The sequence below is a fragment of the Pituophis catenifer genome, unplaced genomic scaffold (genome assembly GCF_029215685.1).
Source record: "Pituophis catenifer annectens isolate HBS135680 unplaced genomic scaffold, rPitCat1.0.hap2 SCAF_1, whole genome shotgun sequence".
In the NCBI taxonomy this organism is placed as follows: domain Eukaryota; kingdom Metazoa; phylum Chordata; class Lepidosauria; order Squamata; family Colubridae; genus Pituophis; species Pituophis catenifer.
In genome coordinates, this window is record NW_027256881.1 from 124,174,114 (window position 1) to 124,196,441 (window position 22,328).

A 22,328-nucleotide genomic window follows, 5' to 3' on the forward strand; every position below is an offset into this window, starting at 1 on the left:
CGCTGCATTTAATGGGATTAATCCCTCCCATGTATACCCAACAGGTAGTGGTATCGATTGTGGCTCTAGTTCTTAGTGCAAAAGTAAAAGTGAGAGGCCTCTCGGAATAGTGGTCTTCATTTGCCAATGGTAGTGAGCTCAGATTGGGTATCAGATTGCTCTTCCCTTCAGCTTTCTTTTCTTCCTTGGAAGCAAAAGACTACAGTTTGGTTTTCCCCCTACATTTTAATTCAGGCTGTAATATACCTGAATTAATTAAGGCTGGTTTCTAGACAGTTGCAGTTCTAAAAAGAATCACTCTGGAAGAAGACAGATGTCAATAATAAGTACTGTTGTCCTGCTACCTATGAGCCGCGGTGGCGCAGTGGTTAGAGTGCAGTACTGCAGGCTACTTCTGCTGATCACCGGCTGCCAGCAGTTTGGCAGTTCGAATCTCACCAGACTCAAGGTTGACTCAGCCTTCCATCCTTCCGAGGTTGGTAAAATGAGGACCCAGATTGTTGGGGGCAATAGGCTGACTCTGTAAACCGCTTAGAGAGGGCTGGAAAGCACTGTGAAGCGGTATATAAATCTAAGTGCTATTGGTATTGCTACCTGATTAGCAGGAGAAAAGTGTCATTTGATAGTTCACATTAGGGGCAAAAAACTGCTTAGATTAGTATCGTAAAACTCTGATTTTAAGGTTGCAAATGTTAGCTTTTAAAAATGCTTGGGTCTGAATGGGGTTAATTTAACAATCTTGTGATGATGCAAATTTTTTTAAAAAAATCTTTGTTTGCTCCTGTGGCTTGTGCTAGCAAGAAAAATGGATTCAGTCTGCATTTAGGAAATAAGAGACACTAGAAAAGCAAATAGCTGACACAGATGCAATGATTTGCATTCCTCCTTTCTTCCTTTTCTCTGGTTTTTGACTGCCCTGCCTTCCTCTTTATTCAACAAATGTCACTAGTGGTTTCTGATGTACTGTACTGAGGCAGAACTTGGTACCATGATGCACATAAATGGACCCTATATTCCATGGGTGTCAAACTCACGGCATCCCCTGATGTTTTGCAACATTTTTCCCATTCGTGAAGCTGAGGTGGGCGTAGCCTGTGCGTAACACATCTGGGCCACCAGTTTGACACCCTTGTATAGTTCAAGCATTATTACTCGGCAGTGGTGAGCAGGCCCTTTGAGGTTTTTGCGAGTATTTTTCTGAATTCTCACAAGAAGCAGAAGAGGAACAGAAGACCTCACATGTGTTGTTAGTACTAAAATGGGATGATGATAGTACTAAGATGGGGCATTGTTTGGCCTTTTCTTTTCAATATTCTCAGTTAGACCTTTGCAGGTAATGTTTCTTTCTCCCAGTATATAAGCCTTTACTTGCTTAGCCTGGCAGGAAAATATGAATGTCCATAAGCAATGGTAACTCTATTGTAGCTATTTAATGATTAGTGAGAATAATATAGGATTATTTTTTATTTCAGATCGAAAAAAATATTAAATGTTAAGATGGGATATGAAAAGTAGTGTTTACATTTATCTTTACTATAGTCTCCTTCTACAAGAGAGAAGTACTATAAATTCAGGCAAAAATCTTTTAGAACATGAATATTGTACTTCATTTATCAAATTTATACACCTCCCATCTCACTATCTGATTGACTCTGGGCAGTTTAGAAATGAAAGACATGTACAAAGAGACTGTTTAAAAAACAGCGTCAAAAGCAGCATGTATAAGGTAGAGGGAGTACCCTTAGGCCACCTCCCTCCCTCAAGATTGCCTGCCACTCTTAGACCCATGCCAGTTGGCAGAGCCAGATTTTCATCTTCTGGAAGGCCAGAAGGGTTGCACCTCTGGGGGCAAGATGTTCCATAGGGTAGGGACAGTGTCAGAAAAAGCTCTCTTCCTAGTCCCTTCCAATCAAAATTATTTAACCAATGAGGTCTATAATATACCCATCTTGCCTGACTGGATGGGGCAAGTCTTGAGACAAGACAGTTCCTTAGGTAGCCTGGTCCCATGCCAGGAAGGGCTTTAAATGTGATAATCAACACCTATCGGTAGAATTGGACTTGAAAGCAAACTGACACCAGTGCAACCCACACAACAGATATGGGCAGCCCTTGGGTAGCCCCAAACTGCTCATATGGCCAAATTCTGAATCAGCTGCAAATTCCAGATACTCTTCAAGAGTAGCCCCATGTAAAGTTCACTGCAGTAGTCCATGCGGGAGATAACCAGGACCTGAGAGACTGAAAGAAGGGTTTCCCAATCCAGGAAGGAGCACAACTGGTGCACAACACAAGGTTGTAACATGGTATAACTCATATTTTAAAAAATATAATGTGGCTATAGCTTTTCTCACTTGTAAACTAGCAGACGGGGGCTGTGTGACCTCTGTAGTCTTCAAGGACAGTACCACGAACAGCAATTTGCAGTAGTACAACCCTGAAATAACAAGGATGTGAATTACTACTGCATGTATTTTCCGTTCCATGAATTGCAGCAACTCATGTACTGGCTTTCAAATCTGGCAAAGGAAGTTCTGACCATGACTTCTGCATGTTCTCCTGGGTAAAATGTGAATCCAGGAGAGCCCCCAGATTATGGACCAACTCTTTCTGAGAAACTGCAATCCTGACCAGTTGCAGAGGATATTGTCCTGGAATAAGAAAATTTCTGAACCAACAACGATTCCATTTTACTGGAATTAAGATTACTTTGTTTCATCTTATTTAGTGAAAACATTACTAATTAGTTTGACATATTTTGGCCAGTGCCACAACACAAGCAGAGTTTTATCCCAAATCTGTTCATGTTGTTTTATACAAGCTGTGATCTCTAACCTAGAGCCTGACTTGCCAGCTAGCGTACTATTGTCCATATGCAACATGCTAAGAACATCAAGGTTTACAACTTATTTTACAACATTAATGGATCATCAGATTAGAAAATGAATCTCCAACTCTATTTACAAACCACTCTCTCCTGCCAAAACTTACATTTCTGTGTACACACCCTCCTTTTTTCCAGCAGACATGACAAAAGAAAAGACAAGGGGTGGAGGGAACTTGATAGACTCAGAATAAGGGGAAGGGATTCTTTCATGGGGAAGGGAAGAAAAGAGAAAGGAGGAAATAGACATTTGGTGAGGTGACAGTAAGAAATGACTGGAAAGGAAAAAGAATCTATAATAAATTGTTTCAAAAGGGTTAAACTAATAAAATTAGCAGCTAATACACAGGCTAACAAAGCAAAGGCATTCTAGTTTTGAAACACAGGCAGTTTCTACAAATAGGTGTTGAATAAGGAGACATTATGCTCCTTTTTTTTTTTTATGAACACCAATGTTTTGTAACACAACCAGATCTTCTTCATTTTCTATACAAATCAAGAAAAGGATTCCTTTAATATTATATTTTGTGTTGTCATAAACAAACTTCATCTTGTAAGAAGAATGAAATTCTTTTAAATACCAGTGTATAGAAATACGGAAAGTTTTGAATTGTTTTTTGTGGTTTGCTGAAATAAATTTCAATGTCCCTGAACAGGAATCTAAAATGGATGTTTTTAACTTTCCAAAGAGTTTTACGACATTAAAATGAGATATTTCATCCATAGTGATCCAGATTAGCCAAGCATGATCTAGCTAACTGGAGGGACTCGAGTTCAAATCCATCCTCAGCCACAGAAACTCACTGGGTGACTTTAGGCCAACCAGTCTCAACCCATTCATTCCCACAGAGTTGCTATTGCAGGAAAAAATGTGCTTTCGGGAGGGAGTGATTTGTAGGCCACATCAAACTCCTTGAGAAAAGATTGAAAATAAATTAACAAATAAAATAAATGACATTTATTTCCAAGCAGAATAGAATTTTTAAGACTGACCTCACTCAAGAAGGAGAAGAATAAGATTTCAATCTTCTGAAAATCTATAATTTAAAAAAACACAGTGTTTAGAAAGATATGTGAATAGTAGTGATTATTGAAATACTGTGTGGCATTTTGTCTTCTTTTTCAGGTTGGCACGGTTTGTTCCATTCCTTTTCTTTTTTGTTTCATTTCTTCATTTTGACAGAGAAGTGTTGTTTTTGTTTGTTTTTAACATAGATGGCATTGGAAGTATTTGCTATTGAAATCATACTAGGAGTCTTTGGTATTTCCTGAGAGACTTGATCTCGGGTAGGAAGAGCTAGCAAAAAGTTGTGTCAGATTCTCTTTCTTGCTCTTCAGCTTTGAGTCTCTTGCATATGCATCTGCTGTGATTGATTCTTCTTCTGCTAACAATTTTCTTTTAATATGATCCATGTCCTGTGTCATTTTTTCTAGTTCATCATCATGGGAGTAAAATGTTACGTTCGGAATCAAACTCTTCAATTACCACTCAGCCTACTATAGGTGGGCAAATCCCTCTCTTTGTCTCTCCTGTTCTTATTTTCTTTTCAATTTCCTTCTCGCTCTGCTTCAATATATATCAAAATCTGTTTTAACAAAACGCTTCACGTATTGCAGTTTTAGCTTAACATTTGCTGCACTGGGCTGGTGCTTGAAAGCTTGCCTCTAAATTTAAATAATGACTTTGAGAAAATGTCTCAAAAGCCATTGCTGCTAACCCAAAGAGGCATCAAACGCTAAACATGTTTACGCATCTGATCCTTGTGCATTGTCCTCTCATATTATAACAGCATTCCGTTGGTATTTAACATCCAAACCCTTCCTTAGAGTTTGGGAGTTCCTATTTGCGTTGCATGTTACCAAACTGTATGATTTCTAGTTTAGAATTAATATGGTTTACCCTTTGCTCTCTCTTGTCTGCTTATCATAGCCAACATCTGTTTCTGAATCACCTAAGAAGCAATAGCATTAGTTGAGTGGGTCCTCAGGTTGTGTCTGTGCCTCAGTAACCAAATAGCATGTTGAGCCATTCCATTATCATGCTGATTTATGTTGACCGTGGTTCATCTTTGCTGGCCTAGAGCATTAGATGCGCACAGTGAACTCTTTTCTTTCAAACGCATTACTAATGTGTTTGATTTGTTTGGCTTATTTGTTGAGACTTGGCAAGGCAATGGTGTGTGGAGGAGGAAGGGGAGGCAAATGATCAGATTCCTAATTTATCTTCTTTTCATTCACTGTAGCAAAAGGGAGGACAAACATGGAGCTCCGAGAGAAGTTCATGTTAGCAGATGGGCCTTCCCAAAGTATGGCTGCCTTCCGATCAAGAGGACGTCGATCCCGGCCTTCTTCGAGGGGCGCTTCTCCCAACAGATCCATGTCTATATCCAATCAACCTGCTCAAGGAACTCCAGTTTCAGCTCTTGCTGCTAGTACACCCAAGGTACAGTTTGAATAATCTTTGATAAGACTTGATATACATTACAATAATCTTTAATGTTACTTAATAGGATTGAGCCCAACTGAACATCAGTTAGTAGCAATATAGTTACCTTAAAACCAATAGGGAGATTTTAGTTATTTTTTTCCAAAGACTCTAACAAAGTTTTTTATTGTTTCCTCCTCTCCCCTGCCTTACAATATGCAGCGGTCATGCAAGACTGGGAAAAAACATGTAAGCCATTTAGACCACAGAACCAACTTGTTCAAGGAGTGAAACATTGATACCCCCTCCCCCCACCATTGCATTTTAGAAAACACACATAATCCTTTTCCATACAGAATGCTTGTCATCACTTGCTCCTGCTCGGTTTTGATGTCTTGTTTCAGACTTTTACTGTGAGATCCATTCTTCATAACCTGACTGTTCCATTTCATGACATTGTTTTCCAACAACTGTTCTTCACATTGTGATTTGCCATTGTTTCATACAGACACCCCAACCTTTAACACGCAACTATGGTAAACCATGGTTGATAAACAGCAAAACGTCATCTCCTTGTAAACCATCAGAGTGCTCTGAATATCAAGTATCATCCACAGAGGTACAGTAATGGACAGATTTTTTTTTTTTTAGCCTAACCACATTTCCTTCACTAAAACTATCCTGTTAGCTAACAGTGATTTCCATTCCTTATCAAGTGTGCTGTACCTTCCATATTAATGCACTCTTATTTGTTTTCACTCTTCTGTCCATCAATTTTGGTTTCCCCACCTCTTTTTTAAACTTGTAAATTAATCAATTGTTGGAAGTTTGTTTGACTCCTATTTGAGCCTTGCTGAGCATGTAGTCCTTGTCAAAATAATAATTGATTTTATACTAGTGAAATTTATAGATTTGTATAAATTTATATATACAAATTTATAGATTTGTATAAATTTATATATAAAATCTTTGTTAACAAAGACTTACATAAAATAACAGATATCTTCATTCCTATGTTTGACAGTAAGTTAAATATAATTGTATTTGATTATATCTCATTGATATCAAGACTAATTGGTTCTTATTCGTAAATTAGATTGCAATCTAATGTTATTTTGCTTGTTGGAAGGGTAAAACGTGTATAAGTTTAATTATTCAGATAATTTAACCTATCCAACACTTAGGTTTAAGTCAGGAAATTTATTACATTAAAAATGACTGGGAAAATCTATTAGCAATATAATTTACAAAACTCTAAAATGTACAATAATAAATATAAATTTGAGGTGTTCTAGCCTCAAATTTCACATACCCTCAGCTGGCCTACAGCTAGCCTTCCTCAACCTGATAATCTCCTAATGAGCTGGAAATCAACTCCCAACACCTTCCTGCTGAATGAATATTACGGGATTTGTAATCATGAAGTTATGTGACACCAATTTGGGAGATTATTGTTAGTGTGTCACTCCAGAAAAAAAAAAAGATTTGCCTGCAGGGTAACGTTTCAATTCCCAGGATCTCTTGCTATAACACTAGAGAATTGGAGTGGCATGCTGTGGATTGGCCCATGGGGTACAAAGAGTCCTTGTTCCTACAACATGAAATTTTCCATCTCATTTGTATCATTTAGAAGAGGGAAGAGGAATGGGGAGGAAATCCACAATTCCCCATCTTTTGCCCTGACCAAGATGAGCCAAAGCCTAATGAGTTCACCTGCCAAAAGCATTGATTTACCTAAAGGCATCTTGAACAAGGATCTCATTTTGGCCCTTATTAAATGTATTAACGGATTTAAATAATTACATACTTCAAATTATGCAGAATATATTAATTTAAACCATATAATTCCTACTAAATATAATCTCACATAATAATCACATTTCTGTATAGATTATTACAGCAGTTAGAACAGAAAAAATACCAGATTATTTCTGCTGATTTAAGTATAAAACTATATGGAATATGAATTATTGTCAATTTTTTAAAATACAGGTAGTCTTTGACTTTTAGCAACCATTCAAAATTACAGTGGTTCGGAAAAAAAAACTGAAAAAACTGACTGACAACCACTCCTCACCCTTACAACCATTGCAGCATCCCCATGATTCACATGCTAAAAATTCAGTTGCTTGACAACCAGCTTGCATTTACAACAGTTGCAGAATCATTTGATCGCCATTTGTGACCTTCCCAGCTGGCTTCCGACAAGTAAAGTCAATGGGAGAAGCCGGCTTTTCTTAACAACCACATGATTCACTTAACTGCAGTGATTCGCTTAGCAAGTGTGGCAAAAAAGGTCATAAAATCAGGCACAACTCACTTAATCACTTTGCTTAACAATGAAAATTCTGGTCCCAGTCATAAATTGAGGAATACCTGTACTTCGTTCTATTTAGTCCTGTTCTTAGCCAATAGCTAACTATAACACACGCGCAAAACTTTCCTCAGCATATTGAATTTGTTGGAAAACTTTAATTGGCAAATATTACCACTATTGCTGGTAAACTATATTGAATGTCATATTTGGGACAGAAGAGGGGTGCTGCAAAAATTAAGAATTCTAAAGATTGGTGAAATTGAGCATTAAATTGTTACCGCACATTGAAAAGTATTTACATCACCTTCAATATTACTGTATTCACGTCACATTAAACCATTTTACTTTGGAATACAAATGAACAAAATACCTCCTCCTATCAACTGGAGTATTTAAATAAACCATAGAAGACATTTCTGTGATTTATTTAGCCTGGGGTTCATATTGGGAAGTCTGGCTTCTATTATTCCCTCACTAAAAGATCAGAGGGTTCCTCTGAATTCCATCAATTTAGGCATCTTGCTTCTTGATGTTGAACATTAAGAAGAGAGTTTATGACATCACGTCCCAACACTTTTTATACATAGACAGTAAGAGTAATATTTATTGTAATATTTAGTTCATTTCTTTTCAGTCTCCAAGCAAAAAAGGCACAGATGGTACATTATGTCATGCCCCCATGTGCAAGGTTTTATACCACCAACAGCATGCTGAAGAGATGGGATTTCAGTTTTTACACAATGTTTTGAGTTACACTGGCCAGAACATAATGTGATGCCTACTGGTGGACAATGGAACTCTTTTTCATCCATAAAAATAATATTTCAGATTTTTTTAATTACTGTTCATGGACAGTATCTGCGTTTAATCATTTTTAGAGTAAACCCATTGATACCAATGCAACTTTTAAGTCATTCACAATTAGTCAAGTCCCACTAATTTCAAGACATCTGTGCTAAGTCTTGATCCAATGAAATGTATTTGCATTTTTGTAGATGTTAATTAAATATGTTAACTAGAAATAACTCCAGAAGGTGCTATATGTTTATCCATATGGATTAGTACAGATAGTCCTCGACTTACAACCATTTCTTTAGTGACCTTTCAAAGTTACAATATCACTGAAAACAGGTAACTCATGATTGTTTTCACACTTAGGACCGTTGCCGCATCCCCATGTTCACGTGAACAAAATTCAGATGCTTGGCATGAATTTATGACAGTTGCAGTCCCACCTTTTGTGACCTTCTGACAAGCAAAGTCAATGGGGAAACTATGTTACTAATTTAACAACCGCAGTGATTTGTGTAACAACTATGTCAAGAAAGGTTGCAAAACGAGGCAAAACTCACTTAACAACCATCTTGCTTAGCAACAGAAAATTTGGGCTCAATTGAGGTCATAAGTCGAGGACTACCTATATTGATTCAGCAAAAATACTAAAATAGATGAAAGAATACATTTATGCATTATTGGATCCTGCTGCCAGAAAGGAGCAATATTTGTCTCCGTTTACATTCACAGTCCTGCAGACTCTCTGGTCCTTGGGCCGTATGCAGGATATAAGAGATGGGCCCAGGTTGTAAAGACTCAGAGGGCCTTTGAAACCTCTAGTCTTCCATTTTATGGGCTCAGTTACGGTGCTTATACTGTGGTTTGTGTGACAGGAAAAAAAAATAGCTGCACCATAAACAGTAATAAATGTAAATACACTATGAGCTTTCAAAGGCTGTAATTGACTTCTCTGAAATCTGATCCTATATCTTGACATGAAAGAATTATTTGTTCATATACTGTAGTCCCATCAGTGTATATAATAGTTCGATACATTGCACAGACAATAAGAGACAAGTCCCTACCTCAAGAAGGCAGCAATAAATACAGTCTCTCTCTCTCTCTCTTTTCCTGTTGACATGTTCCTAAACAGTGCTATCTGGTCAATTTTGGTAAAAGCATTTTCTTGTGATTTGGGTGGAGTTCCAAATTCAGCCCTGTTCAATGCATGTGCTTTATTCAGTACTCTTATATTCTACAGGGAACTCCAATACAGGGGAGTAAACTTAGACTTCCAGGATATCTTTCTGGGAAAGTTTTTCATTCTGGAGAAAATAATGGCCTAATTTCAACAGCAGCTACAAGAGCCAGAGCACATTTTGCAGGTGAGTGTTGGATTTGCCGGGATGGGGCACCTGCTTGGGCACATCCCACTTGCAGAAGTTGAAAGGTTCTGTCTCTCCCTTAGCCTTCAATCCGTAACTCTTTTTTTTTTACTGCTATATAAATCTTATTACAATCAAGACATGTCGTTTCAGTCTGGAATGCTATGAAGCAGTAGAAGGTGCCAGTTGCATTTACCTTGAGTCAGACAGAGTTCAAGTATGTGAGAAGGCCCTCTTCAGAAGCAGCCTCCTTTTTGCTCTGTTCCACTAACCATGGATGTCTTTCATCTTGTCTTGCAGAAACTAGAAAAACATCAAGCAGGCCTGGAAGTCGTGCTGGAAGTAAAGCCGGGAGCAGAGCAAGTAGCCGCCGGGGCAGCGATGCCTCTGACTTTGACATTTCAGAAATCCAGTCAGTGTGCTCAGACCTGTCAGAAACTGTACATACCCCAATTAGACCAACACCCCGGCCGAATTCTCGGTCTGCCTCGGGAAAGCTTTCCAAAATTCCAACTCCGCAAAAACGATTGCTGGTCAGAAAATTAGACAGGTCCTCCAAGAGATAATGCAATTGGCTCCTCAAAGTCTTTTCTTTTCTTCTGTGCATTAAATATTTAAGTTTCTAAGATGTAAATTATCCTGTAGAAATTATTGTGAAATATGACGAGAGTTGGATTTTTAATTTTGCAGATGGCCTTATTTGTGTATCAGTCTTGTTATTTTATGTGTATAGTTTTTGTTAACTTTTCTTTTGTTTATGCCATATTCTATGTGAATAGGAGAACATTTTTTAATGTAAACTAACAGTTGTTTGCAGTAACATATAGAGAAATCACTAAAAGCTTTTACCGCTAACTCTTTGCATCATACATCCGCCTGGCCTGTTGCTTCATCATTTACAGTAAAGGATACCTCAGAACTTGATCTTCATACAAATGACAAAAACCTAAATAATACGTTTTGAACTAACAATGTGGACGTTAATGACATGTGACCGAAACTTAAACAACATTGTGAAGACACAGTTCTTTTTGCCATTATATTAATTAAACAATTTCTTCCAGTAAATTCATACATATTGCAATATATTCCCATGGTTTTCAGTGTGCTGTTGCTTTAAAAGACGGCAGAAACAATCTTGGTCCGGGGAAGCGGGGGTTACACTAGCATTAGAATATCAGTATAACCTGCATTCATTGTAATGTGAGGTTTTCTTTTGCTTGAGTGGATGATAGCTTTGTATCATTGGACTCATTTTATATCAAAGCAGTTTTGCTTGCAGAAAGAAAAATATACAAAATAAATCTTGTCCACTTCTCTTTATTGCTGTGGTTTTCCTTTTATCCCAGAGAAAGAGATGTTCTTCATCATGGTTGCCTTGTATCTGCTCTGAAAAATGCAAACCGTTTCTTCAAGACAAAAATTGCCTATTTATTTTATATTAAAAGGCATTTCCTCCCCCCATAACAAAAATATCATCTATATTATTTGTTTCTTATCTGCAACCTTGGCCTTCCCCATTTCTTTCTGCTTTTATCTGCAGAAAAAGTTTCTCCATTTCTTTTAAGTTCCTGATGTGATAGGTTTTTCACATACTGTTGTATCCAACTGTTCACATAGAGCTTTTACAATTATTCTTTTCTATTTGTGGAAAGGCTCTTGATCAGGAGACACCTCTGCTAACAAAAAGATATTCGATATGCTTCAGATGTCTTTGTACCAGAATGCTGGAAATCAGCCAATACAATACTTGTTTTTAAAAAGGACTTGAGGGTGGGAAGTGTAATCTGAAAAAGTGGCAGGCTGATTAACTTAAAGTCTATACCAAATAAACTGTGCAAAGCCATGCTTTAGTTGAAGCTTCAAGCATATAGCCAGACATAGCTTTAGCAAAGTTTTAAGTTTTCTCACTTTAAACATACATTGGATGTGCCAGTGGTAATAAGTGAAGTTTATTTTTACCATGTGGTGCCTTTTAATGAAATTCCTTATTGGAGTCACTGAATAAACAGGCTTGTCTCATAGATTGGTAAAAGAACATAAAGTAGAAAATATGGATAAATGGTTGGTGTATATTATGAAAGAACTGAAAGCCATTGTTCTACAATGGGACCATATAGTTTCAACTGCCTGGAAGATGAGAGATGACTAGGTTTGCAATTGACTCCTAATTATCAACAGGTTTACAATGCAAAAAAGGTTCAAAATGTAACTAAGCAGCCTGAAGAAGTAGTGTTAAGATAATAAATATAGTTTAGCATAAGCCGGAATGAAATGATGTACATGGGTGCAAAAATTGCTACCTTGTTAATAGACAACTTCTAGGATTTATGCTGGAAGTTGACCAATGTTCAGAAGTCCAGCTGAAAGATTGGTGATGTTGGGGAGGAAAATTTTGTCTCCATAGTAGTTGTTTTTTGTTTTTTGTTTTTTGTTTTGGTACTCAATGCACAAGCTAGAACTGGTGTTGGTTGCCTCGTGCTATTCCTTATGGGAAAATTTTGTTTGATACTTGTCATTTTTGGTATTTATCCTGCCCCCCAGAACCAATGAATGAGGACCGAGATACCACTGTATTTAATAATAGGTGTGTTTTTCCAGAAGACCAATGTATACAGGCGCTGTACTGCAAGCAGGTACAGGGAGTCCTTGACCTACAACCACAATTGAGCCCAAAATTTCTGTTGCTAAGCAAGACAGTTAAATGAGATGCGCCCCATGTTACGATTCTTTTTGCTACCCTTGTTCAGTGAATCATGGGATTGTTAAGTGAATCTGTCTTCCCTCATTGCTAGTCAGAAGCTGCTGGGAAAGTTACCAATGGTGATCACCAGTGATGGGATTTTACTACCGGTTCTGTGAGCGTGGCTTGATGGGTGTGGTGTGGCTTGGTGGGCATGCCTTGAGCGTGGCAGGGGAAGGATACTGTAAAATCCCCATTTCCTCCCGATCAACTGGGACTCGGGAGGCAGAGAATAGATGGGGGAGGGGCCAGTCAGAGGTGGTATTTACCGGTTCTCCGAACTACTCAAAATTTCCGCTACCGGTTCTCCAGAACTGGTCAGAATCTGCTGAAACCCACCTCTGGTGATCACATGACTTTGGGACAATGCAACTGTCATAAATACATGCCAGTTGCCAATCACCCAAATTTTGATTAGGTAACCATGGGGATACTGCAACGGTTGGATGTGGGGAAAGCGGCCATAAATCACATTTCAGTGCTGCTGTAACTTCGAACCATCCCTCAACAAACGGTTGTAAGTCAAGGACTACCTGTAGTGAGTCCGTTTTTTAAGGAGATGCCACAAACAAATGGAGCCTCTTTTTTAAAAAACGGAGTCCGCTACAGTCTGGCAAGGAGTATTACTTGCTAGGAGAATGGCACAAATGCCATGAGCTTGGCAGAATCTGCAAGAAAGCCGAGCCTCTCATTGCAGCAGCCAGGCTCCTTTGCAAAAAATCATGGAAGGTAGGAAGCTGAACCCTGAAGGTGAGTAAAAAGCAGGCCAAGTCCTGTAAGTTCCTGGAGTGGGCAGATGAGAAGCAGACTGAGGCCTACAGGCTTTTACCATCCCCAGACACCAGTGGCTTTTGTTGCTATTACACATATGTGCTATCAGGTTCAGCTTATTGTCTCACACACACACACACACACACACACAGCCCTGGGAAATTGCCACATTCAAAACCATTTTTGACAACACTCAGACACAAACAGTTCTTTAGAATACATGGAGACCCAGTGAATTTAATATAACAGCAAACTTTATTGATTACAAAGTATATCTATTTGCTCTTTTACAGACACACACAATCTCTCTCTTTCTCTCATCCACACTTTCCCAACATCCTCAACTAGGCTGCCAGACTCTAGCCAGAGGGATGGAAGCCGTCATATCTGGATCCATAAAAGACAAAAGAGTGAACAGGTTTCAGAGCCCCTTTTATCTCCCCCCCCCCCAATCCTTTGCTTTGTTCCGGATGGCGGGACTTGGAGAGAGGCTTCCCATGTGCTCAAGACCAGCTTCTTTTGTCTCATTCGGATGACATTTTTTCCCTGTTTCCTTAATGACTTGGTTCCTTCTTAACTACTTTCCCTGTGGGAGTTTTTCCTGGCTTTTGTCCACCCTGCTTTATCTTTAGATATGGTGGCTTAGGCCTAGTCTCACACTGCCCACCTTTGGGCTGCCTTAGGTGGCTGAATGGCCAGGTTGGGACCAGGATGAGGCCGGTGGTGAGGGGCAGGGAGTGGAGCACAAAATGCCTCAGGGTGGGGGAGGCCTGGGCCAAGCAGGTCTGGGCCTGTGCTAGGGCCTGGCCTATCCCTGAGGCCTCCCATGCTATGCTTAACAACCCACACATTCATTTAACGGCCTCGTCAGGGAAAGCAACCCCTAGCCACATCCTCAAAAAGTTCACGAAGGGTAAATTAGCATACAACTTGTCTAAGCAAAGAAGCTCTCTTCAACTGGAAGAGTTAAGGGCAAAGGTAGATTGCCTCAACTGTGGGCACTGTAGGCATGAGACAAAGGTTACAACATGAGTATGTTCACAACTCAAAAATGGTTTGGGTTGTGATTAGCAAATCCTGCAGAAGGCCTGCTGTCATTTTATATGTGAGAAACAGAATGACTGAAAAGGATTTCAAGTTAGGCACCTGGCCCAATATTTGTAGGACCAGAAGCATCCACAAGAGGGGCCAAAATCTGCAAGATGGGTGAGTGTGACATCGCAATAGAACGCCCATCCCCTTTGTAAGTGCAGTGATGTCACACATAAAAAGCACACAACTTCAACCACAAAAGTTGCACCTGCCCTGTTGCAGATTTTGATCTTCCGCAGATGCTCATGTCTTGGACTCCCAGTGAGAATTTAAGGAGCAAAGAAATTGGTATGTTTCTGTTGAATTTAGATTAACTACAGGACTATCTACTTTTCTGCAGGACTATATAATTCTGTTGTTCGCTATTTTGGGGGGGTTATTTCTTGGTTTGTTTTCAAAATTTCTTGTAGCATTTGTATTTAATTAGATCTAATTTTCTGTTTGCATTTTGCCTAGCAGCAAAATGGCAGGCAAAGTTGTCCATGAAACAAATGGTTATTCATAATTTACTGTGCTATGGATCAACTGCTCTTTTGTCTTTGTCAAGGTTAGTTTGTGCAGCTGCCTATAGTTTTTAAATCCCTGACCAAATATAAGAGGTGCCCATTCATGAAATACTGATGATTACTTCTTAGAAGTATTCCTCTGATGGACTGCAGACAACAATAATAAGAGAAAAAAAGCCTGAGGTGCTTGTACTGTGTGGTGTGAAAGCTGGATTACTGCATACTGGTTTTTTACCACAGGGATGCTCTCACACACACATAATTCAACTAAGTAGTCATCTGAATAGGTTAACCTGTGGAATGAAAAACTTGCTCACACACACTTCACACATTACCATAAAAGGTTATTTAGTGTGTTTTTCCCAAGAACAGAAAATAGTTGTTCATAACAAGAAAGCTGTTCATAATAAAGGATATATTTAATCTCCCCACTCTTCTGTCTTCCAATTCTCTGAAAGCACTGAAACTGGCAAAAATGAAATTCATGGTTAAAAGGCAACAAGAGTCCATAAAAGCATGCACTTTTTTTATTATAAGACAAGATCATTTTGTTCTTTTGCAAGGAAAGCAGTGTAGTATGATGAAGAATCTTTATAACGGTGTTTGCCTGACCTGGCAGTTGTGCACTGAAACCAAAGCTTTTCTTATATTGGCTTTAGCTGGGACAGTATTTGAGATACATTGCTCTACGGTTAAAAAAAGAAAAAAGTCAAATAACATAATCTTTGAATTTATAATACTAGACCCTGATCTATCTGTCTCTAAACTTTCCTTAGTGCATATCAAGACCTCTGCACAAAACCTGAGAGCCAGGGGTGAAATGCTCCCGGTTCGGACCGGATCAGACGATCCAGTAGCGATCGTGGCGGGTGGTTTGGCAATCTGGTAGCGATGGTGGAGCAAAGCTCCGCCCACCTGCCCGGGTGTCGTAATGTCTTTTTTATGCGGCGCGTGCACTTCTGAACCGGTAAGGAAGGTAAGTAGATTTCACCCCTGCTGGGAGCTGACCAAATCAGTTTTCAAAATGTTGCCTGGCAAATTATCAGAAAAGAGCATGGGGCTCACTGTCTACCCAGCGTGGTAGTTTTCACCTCAGAAATGTTAGCTAATGTTTGGCACTTTCAGCAAAGATGACTGCAACAAATTCAGCTCACTTTTCATGCCTTTTCATGGCATTAAAAAAAAACCATCAGTACCTTGGGCTACCTCTGGCCAATTTCACAAAACTCTGGATGTTATATAAAAAAATGTTGAACTGTTTGAAAGTTTCAGCAGTTTTACAATCATTCCTGCTTTAACATTGCTGGAAAACTGGCTGAGGCATAAATAGCACCTGAATCAAATTTAAGAGCCTTTTGCTTACTATTGTAACAAAAATCAAGGGGATAGATCTTCAAAATAAAAACAAGTATAATCCAACAGAAATTGTGAAAGTTCCTGGATTTCCTTTCTTGAGTGTGAATACTTCACAGGATACAAGTGACAGAATAACAAAAATATATTTTAAAAAATCAAATTTATAAAAATACATTTCAAAGTTGAATTTTAGGAATCTGAAACAGAAGATGGAGAAACAGGAAGAGATGATAAGGTCCACAAAAAGCAAAAAAAAAAAAGTTTTGATTGTGAGGAACAAGATACACAGTGCAAAAAAAATCCTGTTCAAATATTCCTTTTGTTCACTTACTTTCCAAACACGTTCACTTCAGTGTCATACATTAAAGTGTGGATGATGGCAGAGCCTTTGCAGCATGGAAAAGATCATGGATTGGGCAGATCCACATGCCAGTATTTAGGACCAAGTGGAAAATTTGAAAGGGGGTTGTGATTCAAAGCAACATGCACTTAACTAAAAAGCAGCAAGACTTCCAAACCAAAATTAATTACTGGCATGATATTTACTTCAAAGGGTTTTACAATGGGCTGGAGAAAGGACCTGAGATCAAAGCACATACTATATTAATTACTTAGCATAGACCTGACTCTTTTGGCACTCACATAAGCTATCTGTATTCTTTTCTCTCTGCTCCTACATATATCTAGGGAATGGGGTGAAATTTGAATCTTTCTGGGGAAAGCTATCCAGTGTTGTTTAAAACCCCACACGTATAACAGAAACAAACAAATCTAGAGGCTTAACTGCATTGCTTGTAATTAATTTAAGGTTTTTATTCCTGTAAGGGCTTTGACTTACCTACTAACCCATTCAAGTTTCCATAGTGGGTGACAGTATATGATCAGGCCAACTGGATCACAAATTCAGTGCTTGTGGGTGAGTGCAGTCCCTCTATATGGGGAGGGTTCCTTGTCTCCGATGAACTTTTCCAGCAGAACAATGCCAGTGTGCTTTCATAACATCCCCCACTTCTGCATTGTCCAGACAAACATCAATGGAAGAGAAAGAAGAGGAGGAGAGAAAAAAATTACCAAATGTGAGGGGGAGTGAAGGGAGTGAAGGGAAGAAATAGCAGTACTTAAATCCCTGATTCATAGCAAGATATAAAAGTCCCCCATCCCTCCCCTTGGCCCTTTGGACAAGGTCTATTCAAAGATATGTTTACCAACCCTGTCCTGTTCACATCTCTCACCCTTACTCATCCCACCACTCCATCAGACTGGCGCTCCAAAAATCAAACCATGATGTCCTTTGCAAGGAAAACAAAGCTTTTGAAAAAAGAAAGGAAAAGTGGCATAAAGTAAACTGCCCTCAAATTGCAATGACATTCACATGAAGGGGAGAAACAGGAGCAAAAGAAGCACCCAAAAGTAACCTGGAACACATCCTTGACAATTCAGGCCACCCAGATGAGTCACAGAAAGATGGCAGCCCCAATTCTCCCTCCGCCCCAGTCATCCTCCCCAGACATGCAGACAGTGTGCCCATGAACTGTGCAGGCAGAAGTTGATCTCAGGAGCTCCTCACAAGCCTAAAATGGAAAGTGCTGCTCTAACACTCTCTGGATTGATGGACACTCTCAAATGCCTGACAGGACCCCACAGTCAAATACCACAAAATCCAACTTGTTCCAAAGTTAGAATAGCCCAGTATTTAGCTGAATTCTTGAATCAGCTATCAAAGCAGAAATTGTTTTGGTGGAAATCTAGGCATCAATGAATGCATCAAGCAGCTGTATTTCTGTGAGCTTGTCCTTGCTCCCGTGCCAATTTAATTTCTTCATCTCATCTGAATGGCATAGGACAATTCTCAATGGAAATACATTTGAACGTTGGTGAAGGTACTATGCTATGTAGAAAATATTAGCTTATTTAGTATTCACTTAATTAATTCAATGCATTAATTAGCAGAAGAGCATAGGGGAAAAGTCACCAAGTAACTTGATAAGTGATAGCCAGTTTGGTGCAGTGTTTAAGGCATAAGGCTAAAAGACCATGAGTTTTAATACCAATTTAGGCATGACCCCTCTGGGTGACCTTGGGCCAGTCCTTCATTCTCAGCCCTAGGAAGGAGGCAAGGGCAAGCTACTTCCAAAAAGGTTGCCAAGAAAACTGCAGGGATTTGTCCAAACAGTTGCCAAGAATCAAGGTTGATTTTAAGATTAAAAACAAAACAAAACTCTTAATAAGTAATTGTGTCAAATGTGTATTGTTGGTCTGATGTTAAACTTGGAGTTAATCCACTATTGCTGAATGTCACTTTTGCACAGCGTGCAAAATACTGTTCATGTCTGTGTGTCTATTGATGACAATCAAGAAGCCAAAAAAGGAATAAAAAGACCAACACACCTCACTACCAGCAATCAACACTCAGATGAACATAGATGAACACCAAGACCAACAATCAAGAAGTAAACAATACACCAATCAAGAAACTGCCAAACAAACTAAGAATAAACAGCCAAACCAAAGAACCTCAAAGACCACTCCCACAAACACTGACAAGGCAAACCACTAAAATATAAACCGAGAGCAAACCCCATTCCTTACTAGCATTGATGAAGTTACCTAGTTTGGACAATGAAACGTCTGCCAGAAAACAACCAAGCTTGGGAGCACCAATGACCCCTCATTTCAACCCTGAGCTACAAATATTCTTTTTTATTGGTTACTTTCTTCTTCTTGCCTTTGCTGATTAATTCCTTATGCAAATTGTTGTCAACCTGACCTTACATCTGCAAGAATCAAAAGAGCTGCTCAATTCCTGGTGACTAAATGGATACATCTGGACATATTTCTTGGTAACAGAATAGTCATTTGCCATTGCTTTCTTCTGGATTTCTTTTTCTCTCTCTCTCCGCATTTCTCAGATTAGTCCACAGCCCTTGGAGTTCCTGGAAATCTCCCTTCCAAGTACTTGCCAGGACTGATCCAACTTCATTTTTTTTTTTGTTTAGATCAATCAAGAATTAGTAAACGCTGCCATCTACTTTGGCCATCTGTTCTATAATATTATCTAATAAACATCACATATGCTATGCCATGTTTGTAAAAAGATCTGAATCATTATTTGCAAACTTTTGTTAATAACCTTTTAAGCCTTGATTAAACCAAATATATTAAATAAACCATGAATAAACGAAACATATTCTGATATTAGTGGAAGGCAATCAAGATATGCCATAATTATACATCTATTTCTTTCAGCATCAACGTCAGCACGTGTCTAGTCTGAAGATTAAAACTTTGGAACACTGCATTTTCCCAGCAGGTCTATAAATAGCTGATGCATGAGTCCTTTATATGGCATTCCATCCTATGATAATATTGAAGGGGGAAAAAATAAGAAATTCAGTTGAATACAATCATTAAAATTTTATTGTTGGTTTTGTCGTATTGGTTTCCACCAATCTGAACTAAAAAAAGACCTTTTTTAGAAGAAGTTCTGCTCAGTGTGACTCGGGAGACTGTTGACAAGGAAGGAATGTCTATGCTGAGGCTTGTTCTTCCCAGCTGGACTGAAACATAGGGACAAACACAATTGAAATAAAAGGTCACAGCAGCACACAAATCTCATAAGACAGCTTGAATAAAAGTGGGGCCCAAAGGGACAGTTTCTCTTCAATTTCTCTCTGGGAAAGCCCCAACCCTACCCCAATAAAACTAGAGGTGCCATCTGCTGACAATCTCATTAACACAGGCATTCCCAGAAGTATGCCAGATGGTGTTTTGTAGCCACATTTGTTTGGCTACGATGTTCAGCTTCCTTTGGTTAATCTCTGAAGACCTGGATGCTTTTTCATAGACTAAGTCCTCTGTAAGAAGGGAAGAACTTTGCTGTCTATCCACACTTGCAACTACATTGTTTTCATAACTGTTTAGCAAACCCGGTTTTACATTTTGTAGTAGAGAGAGAACTTGTAGCTTGGTTCATATTATAGCAAGACCCTCGATCCTATCCCAACTGTATTTAGAGAAGATCCTGATTTCTTCCTAAGCCCATTCCTCATGGAGCCCCAAATTTCCAGAGCAAATTTGAGAAATGCATTAATTTATGGTGAGGCTAGAGAAAGTCAAAGCAATGTCAAAACATTGAGAAAGCATTCATAATTTGTCATGATTGCCTGAAATCTTTTTAATGTTAATTTTATGTAGAATTATATAGAATTAAGCCTGACTTCTGTCCAAGACATTTCTGCAGTCCCTGAACCGTATTCCAGATTAATCACAGTTCAGCCTTTTACAGAACTAGATAGGAAAAGTCTCATCTAAGAGCTTGTAGTGAACCTAGATCTTAAAAACTACAATATTTAATCTTATTGTATATTCAGTTTCTTGTTCCCAGCTATCTCCAGCAAGGAAGGGGTCACTGCCCCCTTCACTAATTTTGTTGACATCTATCTTTCAGTGGTGTTTGTCTAAACAGATCAATCTAATAAAGCTGTCCATTGGCAAACCTGCTGAGCAATTCAGCACATCATTCCGTTCCCATCACTTGACTATATAGAGAGGATTTTTCCACCCAAAGCCTCTCATATAGCCCAGGAGCCATAGCAACCATTAGACACAACAGGCACTTGCTGTTTCCTGGAATTTGAACAAGGTCAAAATCTGGAGAATATTTATGCCTGTTCATTTTCCAGTTCCTTTGTCTATAGGAATTTGAAATCCTGCTGAGGTCTACATTATGCAAAAGATGAGAATAGACCGAAGCAAAGGGGGGAGGGAGGAAAAGGAAGCCCACTTAATTACTATGGACATGGAAATACATGACAGAATCCCAGAAGTAAGTTCTGTTCCTCCTGTTCATAGCATGCATAAGTTGAACAAGGACTTGCAGATCCCCAGTTCATCCCCCTGATTGTGCAAGAATCCTCTACATAACTTGAGTATTTTTGTGATAAAAGCTAGTCTTTTGGTGTGGGCAAAGGTGTAAGAGCTGAAGTTTTGTTTCCCCTGCTGCTTATTGTTTAATCAATGCAGGGATGTTCTCCTCTAGGGATCCTGTACACCATAGATGGAAGAAGTCAAGATTTCAACACAGTCCTTAACAATATTCAGCCTGTTCAGACATCCCACCCGAAGCATATTTTCATTTTATCCTGCTATCCTGGAAGTTAGACTCTAAAATTGTACCATGCTTTAGATAACTGCTTAAAAGCTTTATAGAATTGCCCATCTCAGTATGACAACCATATGATTGGTTGATTATGTGCCATCAAGTTGGTGTTGATTCTTGGTGTCCACACAGATAGATTTTCTTCCTGAGAAATGGTAAGTGTAGCATGGTACCAAGGCACTGAAATCTAACTTTAAAACCTCCCAACATAGAAATCGTTCAACTCCAAGCTCCCCTAGTGTCCAGTTCAAGGCTTGATGGGACAACCTAGTCTTTAAGGCTTTATGAAAAGCCAACAAGGTCAGGGCCATCTAAAGCTTGAGTGGAACTGTTCAAAGGGCAGTTGCCATTTTCAAATCCATTTTTGTGGCAATATGCACCAAAAAGTGTATAATAAGAATCACAGAATGCTGAATAATACAATCAATCCTTGCTTCTCTATATAATCATGGATGCACAACTCCATTCTGAATATCCAAAGGATGCCAAAAGCAATGAAATAAATGCCATCCCCCCCCCTTTTGAATCATATCTGCTGCTCTGCAAATGTAATTCTTCCTTTGTGCAATGGAAGGAACTGATGTCATAGTCCTATATCTAGTACAATGAAGTTCATTTGGATCGCAGCCAGCACAATGTTTCCTGCCAGCGTCTGCTCGTCCAATCAGCTTAATTATGAGCAATTGTTTGAGTTGCAGAGAAATATTAGAGAATGGAAAAAAGGAGCATACCTCAAGCCCACATTTTGTAACTGATTCATGCTTTGGCAGTAGTCACTAACTCGATTTTCTGCTCTACAGCTTAAGGATTGTATCACAGCAGATTGGCCTTGCCATATAAGCACATATCCACCCTTTATTTTGACAAAGTTCTGGTCCAGGCATTCAGAAAATGAAGAAATCTCATCAGCCACAGGC

At 38.9% G+C, this 22,328-nt stretch overlaps 1 protein-coding gene across 1 annotated transcript in view; it reads left to right on the plus strand.

Annotated features, from left to right (window-relative positions):
* The window catches only part of DST (dystonin), a 215,528-nt gene extending 204,441 nt beyond the window's left edge, over positions 1-11,087 (plus strand). Inside the window, exons 88-92 of the mRNA XM_070932929.1 lie at positions 4,319-4,387; positions 5,128-5,327; positions 5,818-5,928; positions 9,662-9,785; positions 10,086-11,087. Of these exons, the coding sequence (XP_070789030.1) occupies positions 4,319-4,387; positions 5,128-5,327; positions 5,818-5,928; positions 9,662-9,785; positions 10,086-10,351 (770 nt within the window). The 3' untranslated portion in view covers positions 10,352-11,087. The remainder of the gene's footprint in view (positions 1-4,318; positions 4,388-5,127; positions 5,328-5,817; positions 5,929-9,661; positions 9,786-10,085) is intronic.
* The last annotated feature ends 11,241 nt before the right edge of the window (positions 11,088-22,328 follow it).